The 18,037-nt window shown below is 36.5% G+C and overlaps 1 protein-coding gene across 3 annotated transcripts in view; it reads left to right on the top strand.

Moving 5' to 3' along the window:
- Nucleotides 1-18,037, top strand: part of KRAS (KRAS proto-oncogene, GTPase) — a 35,128-nt gene that overhangs the window by 1,912 nt on the left and 15,179 nt on the right. For all 3 annotated transcript variants that reach the window (XM_069541185.1, XM_060024459.1, XM_060024457.1), the window contains exon 2: nt 2,108-2,229. In XM_069541185.1, the coding sequence (XP_069397286.1) occupies nt 2,119-2,229 (111 nt within the window). In that variant the 5' untranslated portion in view covers nt 2,108-2,118. The remainder of the gene's footprint in view (nt 1-2,107; nt 2,230-18,037) is intronic.

Genomic DNA, 18,037 nt, shown 5'->3' with positions numbered 1-18,037 from the left:
GAAGGTGTGTGTCTTTCAGAATCCACACATGTATGTACAACTAAGCTCTAATCCAGTATTTGTCCACAGTCTCTTTTAGACTAGCAAACTTACTGGTCATAAGGATCTGGACCCCTTTACACTCTTAAAAGTTATTGAAGATCCCAATTTGGAGTGTGTCAATATTTAGCACAATAGAAATTAAAATTGAGAATTAAAAAAATATTAATTCATTGAAAAAAGAAATAATAAGCCCATTACTTGGTAACGGAAGTAGAATTTTTAATGAAAAGTAACTTTTCCAAAACAAACACAAAAATTGTGAGAAGAGTGGCATTGTTTTGCACTTTTGCAAATCTCTAATTATATGGTTTAGTAGACAGCTGGATCCTCACATCTGCTTCTGTATTCAATCTATTATCACACATCTGGAAAATTCTACTGTACACTTGTGAGCGAATAAGAGTGGAAAGGGTAAATCACATCATAGCATTATCGTGAAACCAGTTTTTGACCTCTTGGGCCCTCTCCCAAAGTCTTAGGAACCCTAATGGGTTCCTGGAACACATTTTGAGAGCTACTGTTCTGGGCTATCCAAATTTTATTGGAGGGGTGGGCTGGGCAGGGAACTAGAGGATACATTTTGGTGAGATTATCCTCACCTATCCCATTTGCTGTGGTCAATATTAGGAATGAAAAGGGGGAGCAAACAGGATGTGATACATGTTTGTGGTGGCCCTAGACAAGGCTAGGTGCCGCAGAGCAGGCCAGGGAGGAACTGTGATACGACAGTTGTCTGGCCTGTCTGCTCTCTGTGAGTAGGTTCAGGAATAGCGTGAAGAGGTAGTTAGTATGTTATCACTTGGAAAAACATATTACTTTTTGGGGGGTAGGGTGGTGAGGTGCCTATTGGGATAATTCTTGGTCTTCGGTAAATAGGATGCTGCATGTATATAGTGTTTATATACAATATCTGTACATTCATTAATTTTGAGCTACTTACCCTGTAATAAATTATTGTTCATTGACTGCCATTCTTTCTTCAGTTCACTACTTATTTGTAGTAATATCATGTAGTTATTGAGGGAAAGGAGATTAAAGTAAATAAATTCATTTTCATTTCAGAAAGTTTGAAACAGCTGACTAAAAAATTATTTTCTGTCTTGGCTCCGTTAACCTTACAAGTTGTCGATATTTATTGCTACTGTTGGGAGATGATGTATGAGAAGCAGAGAATAAAAGTCATGTGGATTACTGAGAAATACATCTTTTAAAAATACTCTCATTAAAAGTGTGCTTGTCTTTAAATATTATATAATTATATTTTTCTTGTGCAAAGTGCTCTTTTTCAGCACTGATATAGCATTATAGATTGTGATTGATGATCACATCATCTGTACTGAATAGTTAGTTAAAAATTCTCAAAGTTCTCTTAGTTTTTACACCGTTATTTTCCCAAGCAGATAATGTACAGATTAAAATGTTACCAGGTATCGTCCTTATCTGCTTTGGCATCTCAGTTTTTATTTTCCCAGTGTACTGTCCAGCTTTATTTGACAGTTCTCCCCCCACCCCCATCTGATTCTTGCTAACTGTCCAGGAGAACTACTATGATGATGCTTTTTAAAAGTTTTCTGTAGCTGTTGGCCCCAACAGAGGCACTCTGGCATATCCACTGTAACTCTTAGGGGCCCGAGTCGATGAGGAATACTGTAGCGATAGCTGTCAGCAAGTTTTGTGGGGGTGTGTCCTCAGGGTATAGAGCAGTGTGCTTGACACTTGTACTGAGTGAAGTCATGGCCTGCTCCTTCGAGAGCCATTACCTGCTGCCGAAGAGCAGACGGGCTCTTGAGATGGAGCCACCTGAATCCAAGGTAAAAGAACTATGTACTCCGAATGAGTTTTTCTCAAATGCTGATGGAGGAGTTTGTCAACGAAGTACAATTCATTACCAATACACATCTGTAGTCATCCGGAGTTTTGTCATTGAATTTTGTGAGGTATTTTGAAATAATGTTCCATATAAAGGTGAACTTGTGTTAAGAGGTATTGATAGAGTGTTTGGGTTATATTAATCTCACGTGTGGCACACGTTCTAATTGAGTCACATTTCCATTTTTGTCATAAGGCCTGCTGAAAATGACTGAATATAAACTTGTGGTAGTTGGAGCTGGTGGCGTAGGCAAGAGTGCCTTGACGATACAGCTAATTCAGAATCACTTTGTGGATGAATATGATCCTACGATAGAGGTAAATCTTGTTTTCATATGCATATTGATTTGTGCAGGCCCATCCTCTGGGTACAAAAAAAGGTTTTTCTGATCATTTTCTGTGACTACTCATCACAAGGTAGTTATACTGATAATACTTTTATTAAGTTATCTAAAATGTACTTGGATTTCAAGGCATTACTCTGATATATGAGACACCAGCCTGTTTTCTCTCAGGACAATAATACTATCTGTGACGTTCACTCCGTGTTAGTGTATGTGCATTTTGATTGGAAGTGTATTTCAGAGTTTTCTCACAGGGTGAAAATGTGAATTTACATCTTATCTGTAAGATGAGACATATCTAACAGTCTTTTTTTTTTTAATGTGCCTATTTTTATGGGGTTTTGGTATTTTTTTTGGTATTTTGATGTCACATATAGAGTTGATTTATACTGGTGAAGTGTAATCATTTGATGATTGAATTAAAAACACTGAATTAGTAGTATTTTCATGTTTTCTCTTCACATTGAAGTAGTGGAGAACCTACAACTACCTGATGCATTTTAGAAAGCTCATTCTTTGCGTTTATGTATATGTATATCAGGTGATATGTAAGAATACCATCACCAGTCCTTACCTTTGCTTTACAGCCCTTTTTCAATTTATTCAAGACAATGTTAGAATTGTTTTTTATTACAAATTGATTAATGAATAATTTTCAGACTTTTTCAGTTTCATAAAAATGTACCAAAGGAATGGCCAACAGCAAAATGATAGAATAAAGGCCTAGCAGAGACCTTGAGAGGTCACGTAGTATGTTTCCCACTGCCTTCTGGCAGCACTATACTCAGATGATCTCAAGCAGATAAGGATTTATTTAATCCCAAAGACCTGCAGGAGGGAATGGCACACAACTGTCCTTGTTAGCTAATTTCCAGAATGTAATTATTAGCATATTTCATGCATAATCTGAATCTTCCTGTGAAGTTTAACATAATATCAGCTCATCTTTGAAATAGATTTATGTTATTAGATTATTTCTTAGACTTCTTTACCCCAGGGTAAGCGATCCTAATCCCTTAGCTTTTTTCTAGATCTGATATACCAGTTTTTTTAATCAGCTCTGAAAAATTTCCCATAACTTTCTCTGAGTCCCAAGCTGTAGGGTCTAGAATAGGTCAAAAATGCCCTGTTAAGGTATTGTGCTGTGTAATGTCTTAAAAAAACACCTTGACTGCACTTAGGTAGGTTCTGAGAGCGTTGTTGGCCTTGGGAAGATGTTTGTGCAGTGTAGAACTTTGAGGATTGACAAGGAAATGTTCATAAGGAAATGTCAAATATTTCTGGTACTGGAGGGAAAAAAATGAAGAAATAACCCTTATTTACAAAGATCTGATTTAAACATAGAAGCAGCTTTCATTTGGCTTCCAAGTTTAATAATTTGCATTAGTAAAAGGGAAGAATCTAACTGAAGTGGACCACCTATGTAATAGTCTCTCTGTATTTCCTCTTGGCAAGTCAATTCAATGCTAATGGTTTTGTTTATTTTTTACTTTGAGGAGGATTAAATAGTTCACCTATTTCTGAAGCCAAGGTTACTCGTCATACTCCACCATTTAAATTGGAAGTAAAAGGACATTTTAACAGAATTTAAGTTAAGCATGGCAGTTTTCCTGGGATTCTGGAATATGATTTTGATTTTAGCAGAAGTGCCCTCCATCTTTTCTGAAAATCTGAAGAATTCCATTACACAGTTTCCTATCAGAGGTCAAGAATGATGTATAAGAATGTGATTTAAAAAAAAAGGTTAGGAAACCTTTTGGTCAAAATTGTTAAAGTGCAATATAAATTTTAAAGAAATAAAGCTAAAAGTCAATCCTTTATTTTGGGGGAAGGTAAAAAAAAGTTTATAAACTCAGACCCATTAACTCTGATTATGATTTCTGCCAAACCAGAAACTTGACCCAGGGAAGCATTGATTACCTGTGAACTTTGAAACTGACATTCCGTCACTAGTGTAGCCACCTGGGAAATGGTTATCAGAGATTGTCTCTTATCTCCCCAGTTACAGTGAGTCTCTGAGGGAACTGACACATTGAATTCTTGGTGTAGTTCAACTAGAAGAAAAGCAAGAGAATTTAGTAGTTTATTTTCATAAGTGGTTAAACAAAAATACTGACATGGCGTTTTTGTAAAAAGTTGAAGGGTAGTGGGTATCACTACTGCTGTTAAGTTTCTGGTAGGTGAACAGTGTAGGTCAGAGAAAATAAGAGAGGCCATAGACTTTGCACATTTGGAGTTCTCATCAGTTTTTCTGCATTAAACAAATGGACAGAAGTTTAGGAAAAAATTTTAATTAACTAATACCATATTTTCTAGTGGTTTAGAATTTTCAGAGATTTATATTGGGTCGACCAAAAAGTTCGTTCGAGTTTTTCATGTTACGGAAAAACCCGAGTGAACTTTTTGGCCAACCCAAAACTGTGAGCCAGGTAAGGAAGGTGGTCATTGTTTCTTTCATTTTATCAATAAAAATGGTCTCTGAGAGGTTGTAACTTGCATAAGGATACTTAAGCTAGCAAGTGGTGGAATTTTAAGTTTTCTGAGACCAAGTTAAGTGGAATTTCCACTGCACCCTTGTATAGCTTTTTAAAAATGAAAAATTAGCCTTCAAGCTAAAAATATTTAGTGTTGGAGGCTGATTCAGATTATTAATATATCAAAATTTGAACTTAGCCTACTATCTAATGGCATCTTAATAGCAGAGATATGATATAGAATTAGGTATGACACGTAGATGGAGCATGTTTATATTTGCACATGATGATCACCTTTACCTCTGTTCTGAAAAGATTTTACCTTTATCTTTTATGAAGCCCACTGAAGAGTTCCAAGAGAGAACGAAATACCTTGTTAGTGGTGCAGGATTATTAAAAACTCAGTCCCCAAACACAGTACCAGGCTAGAAATAGTATATGTTTTTATAGTTTGGAGATCATGTTATTATAAAAACATGTTCTCTGAAATGTGTTTTCTAAGGTAAAATTTGGTGGAAGCAGAAAAACGGAAGTAGAGATCAGAACTGTCAGTTGGTCAGTTAGCAAATATCTAACAAGTATCTACTGGATACAATATAAAAATAGACATAGAAAGAAGTATTTTTTCCCAGTCTCCAATTCATTGACATCTGTATGCTTCTGTTAATGTGACATTTCTAATTCAGTCCAAGTATTATGCCTTTCTTTGATGAAACAGTTTTCTAGTCAGTAAGAAAGAATGGAGTCATAATTGGATTGATTTGTTCCATCTTTAGTGCTCTGAGCCGTGGAGTGTTTATTCACCAAGATGTATCAGTTTCTCTTTTAAAAATTTTTTCCTTGTTAATTATGGAATTGCTGATTAAGGTATTTAAATTATAGAGAGAAAATTTGTAATACGAAACCAGTATTGAAGAGTGGTGTAAGAAAAGCTCTGTTTAATATTGTAAGCTGTTATTTTTCTGTTTCTTTGGTTTTGTTTTTTAACATATGTATCAGTAGTTATTAACAAGGAATAGGTGGTGACTTTGCCCCTCGGGACATTTGGCTAAATCTGGAGGTGTTTTTGGATGTCACAGCTTGAAGAGGGGGCTGCTACTGGCCTCTGTAGTGGGCAGAGGCTGGGGTTCTGTTACTCCTCCTGCAGTGCACAGGAGGGCCCCCCAGAAAATAATCACGTGGTCCAGAATGTCAGCAGTGCTGAGGTTGAGACCCCAATACTATGCGTTACATATAGCTTTAAACGTCCTATAAATTGTGAGGCTCAACTCCCTGAATATCGTTTATGTTAGATTTTTAAACATAATATAGATTTAAACCTTACATTTTCTAAACTAACAATGTGTTATATTAGCTTACACTAGTGTTCTGTTAAAACATTCTGTTTTTAAAACAAGGTACAACACAGCAATTTTGTACATCCATTTCTCTTCAAGACTGTGGCCACTCTTCTCCCCCCTTTCAAGTGAGTGCCCTCTACTGGTCAACTTATTCGCTTTTATAATAAAAAATGAAATCCTAAGTTTGGATATTTTTTCTTTTTAAACTGTGGGTATAATCAATTTATAACTGTATAAATTTTATTTAAAAGACTTATTTTGTATAACTAATGTTTTAACAATCTAAAGTGTCAAAAAAAATCTAAAGTAACAGTTTTACTTTGCCAATGTTATTAAGATTACTGTGTGGACCAGTTAGACCTAACTAATTAAATATATGGGTGAATATTTTTGACTAAGAAAGGAAATGTGGCAATGTAGGAGAAAATAGGGTGGTGCCCTTGTTAGCACTGCTTGAGGTCACTTTGTCTGAGGGAATGAGAAGGGGCACTGTGGCTCTGTGAATTTCTTTTCAGGTACGCAGGAGGTACCTTACAGAGTTCAGAACTTAGTGATGTTTTACATGGGGTGTTAGGAAGGGCCTATTCGAAAGTGGCAAATTGTGAAAGTTCACATTTTGTAAATTTTTATAGGACTGTAGAATAGTTGAGAACGCCTGATTTTTAGAATAAACTAACACAAAATTCAGGCACTGTATTTAGGTCAATTTAAGAATAAGTATTTACTTAATAATAACTATTTATTGAGCCCTGAATGTTGAAAATTATTGGACACATTTTATTCTAACTTGGGTTTTTATAAATACAAAGCTTTAAAAACATGCAAATGAAAGTTGGCAATGGAAATAAATTAAAGGAAAAGAAAACTTTATCCTTTATCGTTTGGCGTCTCTTAAGAGTCTGGTTTAAGCAATGCAACTAATTTCTTAATTCCATAAAGGTTATTAGTGCCTACTCTGTACCATGCAGCCTTCCTACGGTCTAGAGATACACTGAGGAGCAAAAGGAACTGCATCACTGCCTTCATGGAGGTTATTAGTCTTAGATGTATATGGAGAGCAGTGTTTCTAGACAGTGATCCTAATTATATATAACTTAATTTAGAGGCTTTATGCTTTAGGAGGGCGATAGATTTCTTATATCTCTTAACTATATTGTCTCATAGTGCCTAGGTTTTTGGAACAGTTATATTATTGTGATCTTAATGTAATAAAATTAGAAATGGGTAGTAAAAACAAAATATTTGAGACGATTAAGTAGGGCTATATTGCTTACCTTAGGTAATTTTTGAACTTCCTATTTTGAAAATTTCAAGCCTATGGAAAAGTAGTGAAAAATAGTACAGTGAATACCTCTTAACCTTTAAACTAGACATAGTTACTTTATGTGTGTGTGCCTGTGTATGTACACACACATACTTGAATACATATTATTTATTTTTGCTGCACTTTTTTAGAATAAGTTGCGCATGTTAGGACCCTTTACCTCTAAACACAGGGGTCTGGCCAAATACAACCTGTGTCTGTTTCTGTTGAGTTTTATTGGGGCACAGCTGTGCTTGAGTGTTTACATGTTGTCTGTGGCTGTTTTTGCACTACAGTGGCAGAGCTGAGTGGCTGCAACAGAGACCAAGTACTGTCTGTTTTTTACGGAACAAGTTTGCTGACCCTCTTCTAACAATAAGAATAATTCATTGTATAACTACAACGCAGTAACAACATTTAGGAAATTCAACATTGATACAATGTTTTATCTAACATATAGTCCATGTTCAAATTTTATCAGTTCCCAGAATGTGCTCTCAGCAATTCTTTTTTTTTTTTTTTTCCTGATCCCAGGATCAAAAATCATGTGTCATGTCTCAAAATCTAGAACAGTTTCTCAGCTTTTCTTAGTCATTCGTGACAGTGGCACTTTTTGAAGAATTCAGGCCAGTTGTTTTGTAGAATGTCCTCTCCTTTAGTTTTGTCTGATTGTTTCCTCCTGGTCAGATTTGGATTAAACATTTTTGGTAGAAATACTATGTAAGTGATGTTATACCCTCCTTGGTGTATCACATCAGGAGGCACAAGATGCTGGCTTGTCCCATTATTGATGATGTTATGTTAACATTGGTTATTTGGTTAAGGTCATATCTATCAGTTGTCTCTCTGTAAAGGTATCTTTAGTTCTTTTATAATTAATGTGTACTCTGTGGGGAGATACTTTGAGACTATAAATATCCTGTTCTCCAACATATTTGCACCCAGTGGGATGTAGTAGCCACTGATAATTCTAACCAGAGCAAACTACCACCATAGTGACTGCAAAGTGGTAGGTAATCTAACTCTGTCATTATTTCTACATTTATTATTTGACATCTACCATAAGTAAGGTTTCTCTCTTTTCTCTTCCCTCTCCTTATTTATTTGGTTTGTCTTATTTGTATCCGTACAGACTCATGGATTCTTTTTTCATCTGATGTGTTAAAGTCTATTCTTGTCATTATTGATTTTGGTGCTCAAATATATTTTTGATTTGGCCAGTGGAATCCCTTTCAAGCTGGCCTCTGTATCTTTTGACACATCCCCATCAGTTTTTGAGCTCTTTCTTACTTTCTGGCACAGTGTATTCCAGGTTCCCTTTGTTCTTTCCCTGTCCCTACCCTGGATTCAGCCATTTGTCCAGAGAGCCCTAATTCCTTTTACTAGGGAATGATATTTAGAAATTAAGTCCTGGATGTTAGGTGGTGTCGCTACTGGAGTGTCACTGCTTCTAGACCCTTTTCAACAGACAGAGCTAAGCAGTAGATTTTATTTAAAAATCATGAGTTCATTCTTCCTCCATGTCTTCTTTCTCCCATGATGAGTACACTGGTTCTACCTTGTGTAAGTTTTAATGTTAAACATTAGACAGCTATTGAAATAAAAATGATAATGTCAATCAACACAGATTGAATAATTTAACATTAGGTTAGCTTTTTTATTTGTGGAATTGGGATTAAATATTTTTCTCCATTGAGAGAAAAGTAGGAATCCTTTTCATTTTCAAAGTATTCTCTTTTTTTTTGCGGTACGCGGGCCTCTCACTGTTGTCGCCTCTCCCGTTGCGGAGCACAGGCTCTGGGACGCGCAGGCTCAGCGGCTGTGGCTCACGGGCCCAGCTGCTCCACGGCATGTGGGATCTTCCCAGACCGGGGCACGAACCCATGTACCCTGCATTGGCAGGCGGACTCTCAACCACTGCGCCACCAGGGAAGCCCTCAAAGTATTCTTAAACCATTTGGGAAAAGATTGAGCTGTTTAGCTACATAAAGACGAAAACACCTTTAACAAAAATCCAAGACAAATGGAAACCTGGGAAAACTACTTGCATCATCTGTCAATCAGGAAGCTCTCCTGTATTTGAATTAGAAAAAAGCAAACATCCAAATAGGAAAAAAAAGGCATATAAATAGCCAACCTATCCACACTCATACAAAAAGTGCTGTCGAAACATATTAAAAGATACTTCATTAATGTAGAAATGCAAGTTCAAACAATAAATAACATCTTTTATTTTCACGTTGGCTAAGATTAAAATGATAACAGGCTTGGAAAGGCATGGAAAATGTGTACTCTTTATGCTGTAGTGAGAGTATACCTTCTTATAAACTTTCTGGAGGCCATCAGTTTGGCAGTATTTATCAAAATGGAAACTACATGTTCTTTGACCAATTGATTCCACTTACAGAAATTTATCTGAAAGATTCAGTTGGATAAGTGTTTAAGATGTATACCCAGGAGTGTTATTGCAGTGTTGTTTATAATTTTTAAAAGTGGAAATAATCTACACATCTACCAGTAGGGAATAGGTGAGGTAAGTTATGGTATCTTTGTACAAATTATATTATACAGTTTTCAGAAAGGATTAGGTAGATCTATATGTACTGACATTGAAAAACTGTCCATTATGTAAGAGAAGCTGTATCGTAGCACTTTGTGTAGAGTATGAGTCTGTTTATTTAAAAACAGTGTGAATATGTACTAAAATATGGTAGGACGTATGCCAAACTCTGTAGTGTTTTTTTGTTTGTTTGTTTTTCGGTACACGGGCCTCTCACTGTTGTGGCCTCTCCCGTCGCGGAGCACAGGCTCCGGACGTGCAGGCTCAGCGGCCACGGCTCACGGGCCCAGCTGCTCCACAGCATGTGGGATCCTCCCGGACCGGGGCACGAACCCGCGTCCCCTGCATCGGCAGGCGGACTCTCAACCACTGCGCCACCAGAGAAGCCCTGTAGTGTTTTTGTTTTTTAAAAAATGAGCATATACTGTTTGAGAGGGAAAAATAAATCCTAATTTTTGAGGGAGAGAAGTCACTAGAGTATTAGATACCATCAGATTACTTCATATTTACTTTCTTCCCCCCTTTTTAAAACCTCAACAAATTGGATAATACAGATGTATTACAGATAAAGAGGTACAGTTAAAGGAATTGGTATTAGGCCAATTAAAGAACAGCTGAGAGATACAATAATTCAAAATATGAAAATTATATTGACATCTGTAATTATTAAGATTGGATCCATGATTGATCCAGCCTCACATTCTGACCTTGGCATCAAGTGATAATTTATGGGAGAATGCCACATGACTTCAACAGGTTACAGATGTAGGCTTATAATATCCTTATTTTCAAAATCTGTTATGCAAATTTTCTTTGAGTTTATTCAGATTTTATCTCTTGGACATAGTACACATTTTATTCTCTCTAGTCCTAAGCTAAGATTCAGCATTCGTATAATTTCAAATGTCCATTATTTAGTAAAGAAGTCTTTGTTTTCTTTATCCTTACTTCTAATGAATGTCTTAACCAAAAATTCCGTCATGAGACAGAAGGTGTCAAGCTCTTTTAACACCCGTACTCCCTAATCAGTACAGAAATCCTTCATAAACCTCAGAGTTTTACTCTTTTTCCCTGGAGCTTGTCCAGCTCCATTATATTTATTTTGAAATACAGTGAGTGGTTTTGGAAAAAGTAGTCCAAATGTAGATGTCCAGTGATTCTTATAAGGGCAAGATACTGCTGTTGCTATACAGTTCCTAGTAGCCAGTGGCCTGCCCCCTACCCTTTGGGCCTGTAATAGCATGTACAATGTAAAATATGAAATAACACAGTTAACTTTTTAGAGCACTTTTTCCTGGTCTTTAATCCTAACCTGTATACAGAGTCCTCTTCATTATTATTTACCCACTTTTACAGCAAAAGAAACAATAGCTTAGAGTAGACTAGAGGTTAAGTAGTTTGCCCATACTCACACCGCAAGTAAGTGGGGTTCTGCAGGTGACATAGATTGAAGATTCAGGAGTGTATCTTTAGCCTAGATTTCAGCCCTGAGCATCAGCCCTATATATCAAAGCTGCCTGCAGGTCATAGCACCAGAGCAACCCACGAACATATGGAATTCAACATGCCCCAAATTGAACTCATTTTCCTGTCCCCTTCCCATTATGTTCCCATCTCTAAACAATAAGCTCTGCCATTTTAAAAAAATTGAGATATAATTCACATAACATAAAATTCATCCTCTAAAGTGTACAGTTAGGTAGGTTTTAGTATATTCACAAAGTTATGCAACCATCACCCCATCTAATTCTGTCACATTTTTATCACCCCATACCAATTAGCAGTCACTCCCCAATCCCTTCTGCCAGCCCCTGGCAACCATTAATCTACTTTCTGTCTCTGTGGATTTGCCTGTTCTGAATATTTCATGTAATTGAAATCATACAATATGTAGCCTTTTGTGTCTGGCTTCTTTCATGTAGGATAATATTTTCAAGGTTCATCTATGTTGTCACATGTTTAAATACGTCATTCCTTTTTATGGCTGAATAATACTCTCTTGTATGGATATTTGTTTATGTATTCATCAGTTGATGGGCATTTGGATTGTTTCCTCTTTTTGGCCATTTTGAATGATGCTGCTGTAAACATTGCTGTAAGTGATGTATGAGGGTTGTTCTGTCAGTTTTACCCGTTAAGTATTTCTCAAAACTGTTTAATCTTCTCCGTCTTACTGCTTTTGCTGCCTTAGTTCAGGTTCTGTCATTTCTTTTATTTATTTTATTTTTGGCTGCGTGGGATCTTCCTTGCTGCGCATGGGCTTTCTCTACTTTCGGCGAGCGGGCGCTGCTCTTTGTTGCAGTGTGCGGGCTTCTCACTGTGGTGGCTTCTCTTGTTGCGGAGCTCGGGCTCTAGGTGCGCGGGCTTCAGTAGTTGTGGCTCGTGGGCTTTAGAGCGCAGGCTCAGTAGTTGTGGCGCACGGGCTTAGTGGCTCCAAGGCATGTGGGATCTTCCCGGACCAGGGCTCGAACCCGTGTCCCCTGCATTGGCAGGCAGGTTCTTAACCACTGTGCCACCAGGGCCAGGTTCTGTAATTTCTTGTAAAAGTTTCCTAAACTCATCTCCCAGTCTCTAGTCTGGTCTCATTTGTCATAATAATGCTAACAGTGGACATTGTTGATCTGATCGTCCCTCCTACTTAAAAATCTTTTAGTGATTTAGTATAAGGTGAAGTTCAGAACTTCTTAAGATGGCATATTAGACCCTCCATAAGCTGGCCTCTGCTTGATGGTGCAGTTTCAGTTCTGCTTACCTATAATCCCTCTAAGCTAAAATTGTGTTGAACTTCTTGGTTCCATGTATTCAACATGCTGTTTCCTGGTTTTGTGCATTCTCTTTGCTCCTTCCTGCCTGGAGTGGCCCTCCTGTCTTTCTTAATTCATACAAGCAAAGTTGATGTCTTCTCCTGTTTGTCACCATTGTACTTTGTTCTCCATAAGGTGTTGCATTTATTTCATTGTGTTTAAATTACTTGTTTACATTCATATCTCTTCTACCAGACCTAGCTCTTTGAGGTTAGAAACTATAATGCCTGGCACAGTATATGACATCCAGAAGATTTTTACTAAGTGTTCCTGTGATGCAAGGGAGAATAGAGTAGGTAGGTGGGAATGAACTAACAAATAAGCCTGTGCTTATATATCCCCAATTCCTTGTTTCTTCCCTATTATAATTCTAACATACTGGGCTATTGTACATGTTTTTAGCTGTCTTTGAGAACTAGCTGTGTACAACAACTTTTGATGGTTTGTAACCAATAGTGTAACACATCATTCTGTGATAGATTCAAATAATCTTGTAGAAGAGTAACAAAATATTTGAGCATTAAGAGGGTAAAAGTAAGTTTTTTCCTATAGGTGTTATTTAGCAGTACATAAAAAATACTTACAATAACACATTGAGAAAATCTTACAAACATTTCAAAAGTAAATCCTCAAATAATACTTCAGCTGACATTTCCAGCAGTCCTGTTCATATTTACAAGAGCATCTGATGGAATCAGCAGCATGAAGATGGATATTAAATGGGATAAGGCTTGTAATATGCTTATCACAATATCCAGCATATAAATAAGGGCTCAGTAAATGTTGGCTGTCATAATTACTATTAATAGTAATATGGTTACTTTTAGTAAAAGGTCCTAATTTCTTTAGTTGTTTGTTTGTTTGTTTGTTTTACTGTACTATGTCTTCCCATGACAGGATTAACTTTAACTGCCTGAGTTGGAAAACTAAATTGAATATGTTGACATATGAACATACTGAGTAACTTGGTTACTGTTAATTATAATAGAAAAATGACAAAATGATGTCCTGGTCAGTGAGTGTATCTCATTCTCGAAAGATATAGTCTTAACTTTCGAAGTCCTCCATTGGGTCTGCAGATGAGTTTCTGTACATAAAACAACACTTGAAGGCATGTTAATAAATTGGAAAACACTTAAAAAATTAAGCCAGTACAAAAAAGACAAAAATTCCAAATGGGCAAAGGACACAGGTAATGGGAATAAATATGAAAAAGAAAAACTATGTAACATTACTAGTCCTCAAAGAAATAGATATTAAAACAATAGGATTTTTGGTCTAACAAGCTGACAAAAATAAAAATATGAAACCTATTGTTGAGTGAGTGGTGATGGAATGGGTACACCCTTAATGCCGTATGGAAAAGTAATACCATAAGCGTCATGTGCGCCCCAAACCAGGTTTTCCCTATCTTAACATTCTGCCACATTTGCTTTAGATCCTTTTTTCTTTTTCAAGATATAAAACTTAATACAGTTAAAGGCCTCCGTGTTTTCTGTAAGCTTATTCTCTTCCCTCCCCAAAATGTGTAAAAATCTCTATATATTTTGTTTATATTTTGACATTAATAGTAATTAAAATTTTTAATATTATATAAAACTTGCTTGGATACATTTATTAAAATACTTTTAATGTATAATTTAAAATTTACAGCTTCATTGTTTTAATATAATTTATAATATCTTACACTTGTGTTTATTTTTACAGTGTCTGCATATATTTACATTGAATGGGTTTATTCATTTCTTCAACAGACAGTACTGATTACCTGCTGTGTTTAAGACTGACACACAGGGTGCATAGTGGTGAGCAAAACAGATGTGAGCCCTACCATCATGGAGTTTAAAGCCAAGTAGGGGGTATAGACTTGAACAATTACACGTAAATACATAGTTACAAATTACAATAGGATCACCAGCTGCTATGTGGAGAACAGACTAGGAAGCAGTTGCAGGAGATTGCATGAGACAGTCACATTGGACTAGGGTGATGGTGGTGAGTGCTTGGATTTGGAGTATGTTTTGAAAATAGATAAATGGCATAAGATTGTGGGTATTAAGCGCCTATGTAATTTTTTTTTATGGTATGATGATTTAGGATGCCATGTTAAGTATATCTCCATTTTAGCTATCGTTTTAAAAAAATAAACCATAGTTTCTTAGCATCTCTTACCAGAAGTGGCATTACTGTGTCAAAGGCTATGAACATTGGTATGGCTCTTGATAAGTAATGTACTTGCTTTCCAAAAGGATTGTACCTGTTACTGTATCACCAGAAATGCTTGACTTCTATGTTTAACTTTTGCCAGCATAGTGTATTTCATTTAGAAAAGTTTTTTTTTTTGCGGTACGCGGGCCTCTCACTGCTGTGGCCTCTCCCGTTGCGGAGCACAGGCTCCGGACGCGCAGGCTCAGCGGCCGTGGCTCCGCGGCATGTGGGATCTTCCCGGACAGGGGCACGAACCTGTGTACCCTGCATCGGCAGGCGGACTCTCAACCACTGCGCCACCAGGGAAGCCCTAGAAAAGTTTTGGTTTTTTTTTTTCCTACTACTTCAGTAAATTAAAATAGTACTTTAGTTGGGAGTAAAGGGAAATCTATGGAATAACTTTCCTTCATTTAATATTTTATTATGTTGAGTTAGTTTTTAAGTGGCTTTCTTTTATCCTAGTTTCCAAAGGATGTTAGTAACCTATGTATCTGATCTAAAAGTGTATTCTGTTTGAAAGGCTGGAAATAATACTAATTAAAAATGTAAAGTCTTGATTCTTTTCTTGCTGTCTTTAACTAGTTTCATTGTGGAATTTATGTGGTTTTAAACTGGTTAGGCTTTGATAACCTGTACTTTCTCAGTGATGATTTTTTTTTTAAATATAAAAGGAATAATATATGTTGAGAGTACTTTAGATTTGTGGTAAGGTATTAGCTTAGAGCAGGGGTTGGCAAAATGTAAAGGGTCAATTGGGTCTTTGTCACATAATCTTTGTTGTTGCTGTTTTTTAAACAACCATTTAAAAACTGTTCTTGGCTCACAGACCATACAAAAACAGGTGGGCAGGATTTGGCCTGTGGGCCACAGTTTGCTGTACCCTTATTTAGGCTCTCATGTTGGGAAAGATTCTACATTGATGCATACATTTTTTTCTACTTCCATATACTTTTTTTCTTCTGGCTAAACAAAATCTTTAGTACTTACATATCATTTTTGTTGTGCTTGCTGTCTGCTTTGTCTTAAAACCTGTCATTTCTTTTCAGATCATATCTCACCATTTAACACTTTAGTTCTTAAGTTTTTATCAAGTTGCACTGCCTTTTTATATAGCTCAGTGACTAATTATGCTTCTAAGGATGACTGTAGTTAAAATTGGGGGCTTCCCTGGTGGCGCAATGGTTAAGAATCCGCCTGCCAATGCGGGGGACATGGGTTTGAGCCCTGGTCTGGGAAGATCCCACATGCCATGGAGCAACTAAGCCCGTGCGCCACAACTACTGAGCCTGTGCTCTAGAGCCCGTGAGCCACAGCTACTGAAGCCCGTGAGCCACAGCTACTGAAGCCCGTGCGCCTAGAGCCCGTGCTCCACAACAAGAGAAGCCACTGCAATGAGAAGTGCGTGCACCACAACGAAGAGCAGCCCCTGCTCGCCATAACTAGAGAAAGCCTGTGCACAGCAACAGAGACCCAGTACAGCCAAAAATAAATAAATAAAATAAGTAAATTTATTTAAAAAAAAAAAGAAATATAAATAAATAAATAAAATTAACTTGGGAAATACTGAATTTTTAACCTAAACTTGTTATTTGTAATCAGCGTATTCTTCCTCATTGTTTATAGGCACGTTGTAGATTACGTTTTTTCAATAACAGAATGTGACTCAGAATTTTGCTTTCAATATCTTTGGGGTTTAGAAGGGAAAAGTTAATAGGAATGAATAGGGACTTCTTTCCCAGTTTTCAGTCCCTTTGATGGAGTGTTCATCATGGGAACATGCTGTGAAATGCATGCAGAAACTACTAATATTTCACAGTGTATACTTTTGAAACACAAAGTGTTTGAAAATTTTTTAAATGGGAGTTCACTGAGGTATACATCTTAGAGGCGATACCTGTGGGCACATGTGCGTAATCCTCCAGCCACACCTTAGGTATAGATTTGTGTGGCTCCAGAAGCTAGTCTTTAATTTCATTGTTGATAGAAAATTTTAAAGATTAAAGAAACCATTAACCATAAGGTTAACTTCAGCTAGTACTGGTAAGTGAAGAATGCGAGGTGACAGCAGTAGGTGAGGAAAAGTCTTTCGTCTGTTTCACATGTGCCGTAGCCACGCCTGGGTAATGAATGGACTGACTCCAAGAAACTGTACTTTGCTCTCAATTCCTGCTCTTTCATTCTACTCCAAAAACAATGGTTTTCAATTTATAATATACGGGAGTACTTTCAAGGATCAATAGTTAATTAAAGGAATAGGCTAAAATAAAATGTCAACCAAATGTTCAAATCTTTAGTCAAGAGCTTCTTGTTTAGAAAATTAAATATCCATCCTTTTTTTTCTGACTGTTGAGATAATTGGTTTTTATTATAGAAAATTTGGAAAATACAGTTTACTTTAAACGATAAGCATGAGATCATTCTAATATGGTAATCTTTCACACTTTTTAAAATTAAAAGGCAAAGAAAGAAATACATTTAAAATAATATCTATTACCACAAAAAACGGTAAGCAAGAGCTCAATTATTTCTTAGATTAATTATCTCCATCAGAGACATACCCTTTGTTAACATTTTGATGTACATACCACCACAAGTTTTTTAATATATGTACATACAAGATACATTTATACAGATGTGCAGAGATATTTTATTGGGATCATGCTACATGTGTATCTTTGTATTCTCCTTATGCTGTGAACAGTTTTCAAACACTTTTCCAAAAACATGATTTTCCATGACCATTTTTTTAATGATAGATTGGTCCGTGAAGTAATTCATGAACTAAGGGTGGAACAATAAGAAACAGTGTCCTTGGGCTTATACTTTATACCCATTATTAGCCCTGCCTCTGACTCCATGACTTCACCTTGCACCAGCCCTTTTCCTTATTTTTTGAAGCCTATTTTGGCAGACAGTATGTGAAATCTTTTAGGCGTGAGTATTAATCAAAAGTCAGAGGAAAATAAGATTTTCATTTCAAGATTCAGTTATGTCACCTACCTTCTTTCCTTTACACCATCTTGGAGTTGCATGGTCTCTAAGATATCCATCTCTTTCTCTCTCCTTCAACGACTCCCTCTCTTTTTACTAGAG

This window comes from Delphinus delphis, chromosome 11 (assembly GCF_949987515.2).
Source record: "Delphinus delphis chromosome 11, mDelDel1.2, whole genome shotgun sequence".
Lineage (NCBI taxonomy): Eukaryota > Metazoa > Chordata > Mammalia > Artiodactyla > Delphinidae > Delphinus > Delphinus delphis.
Note: the sequence above shows the minus strand (reverse complement) of the source record. Positions and strands in the feature narration are given on the sequence as shown.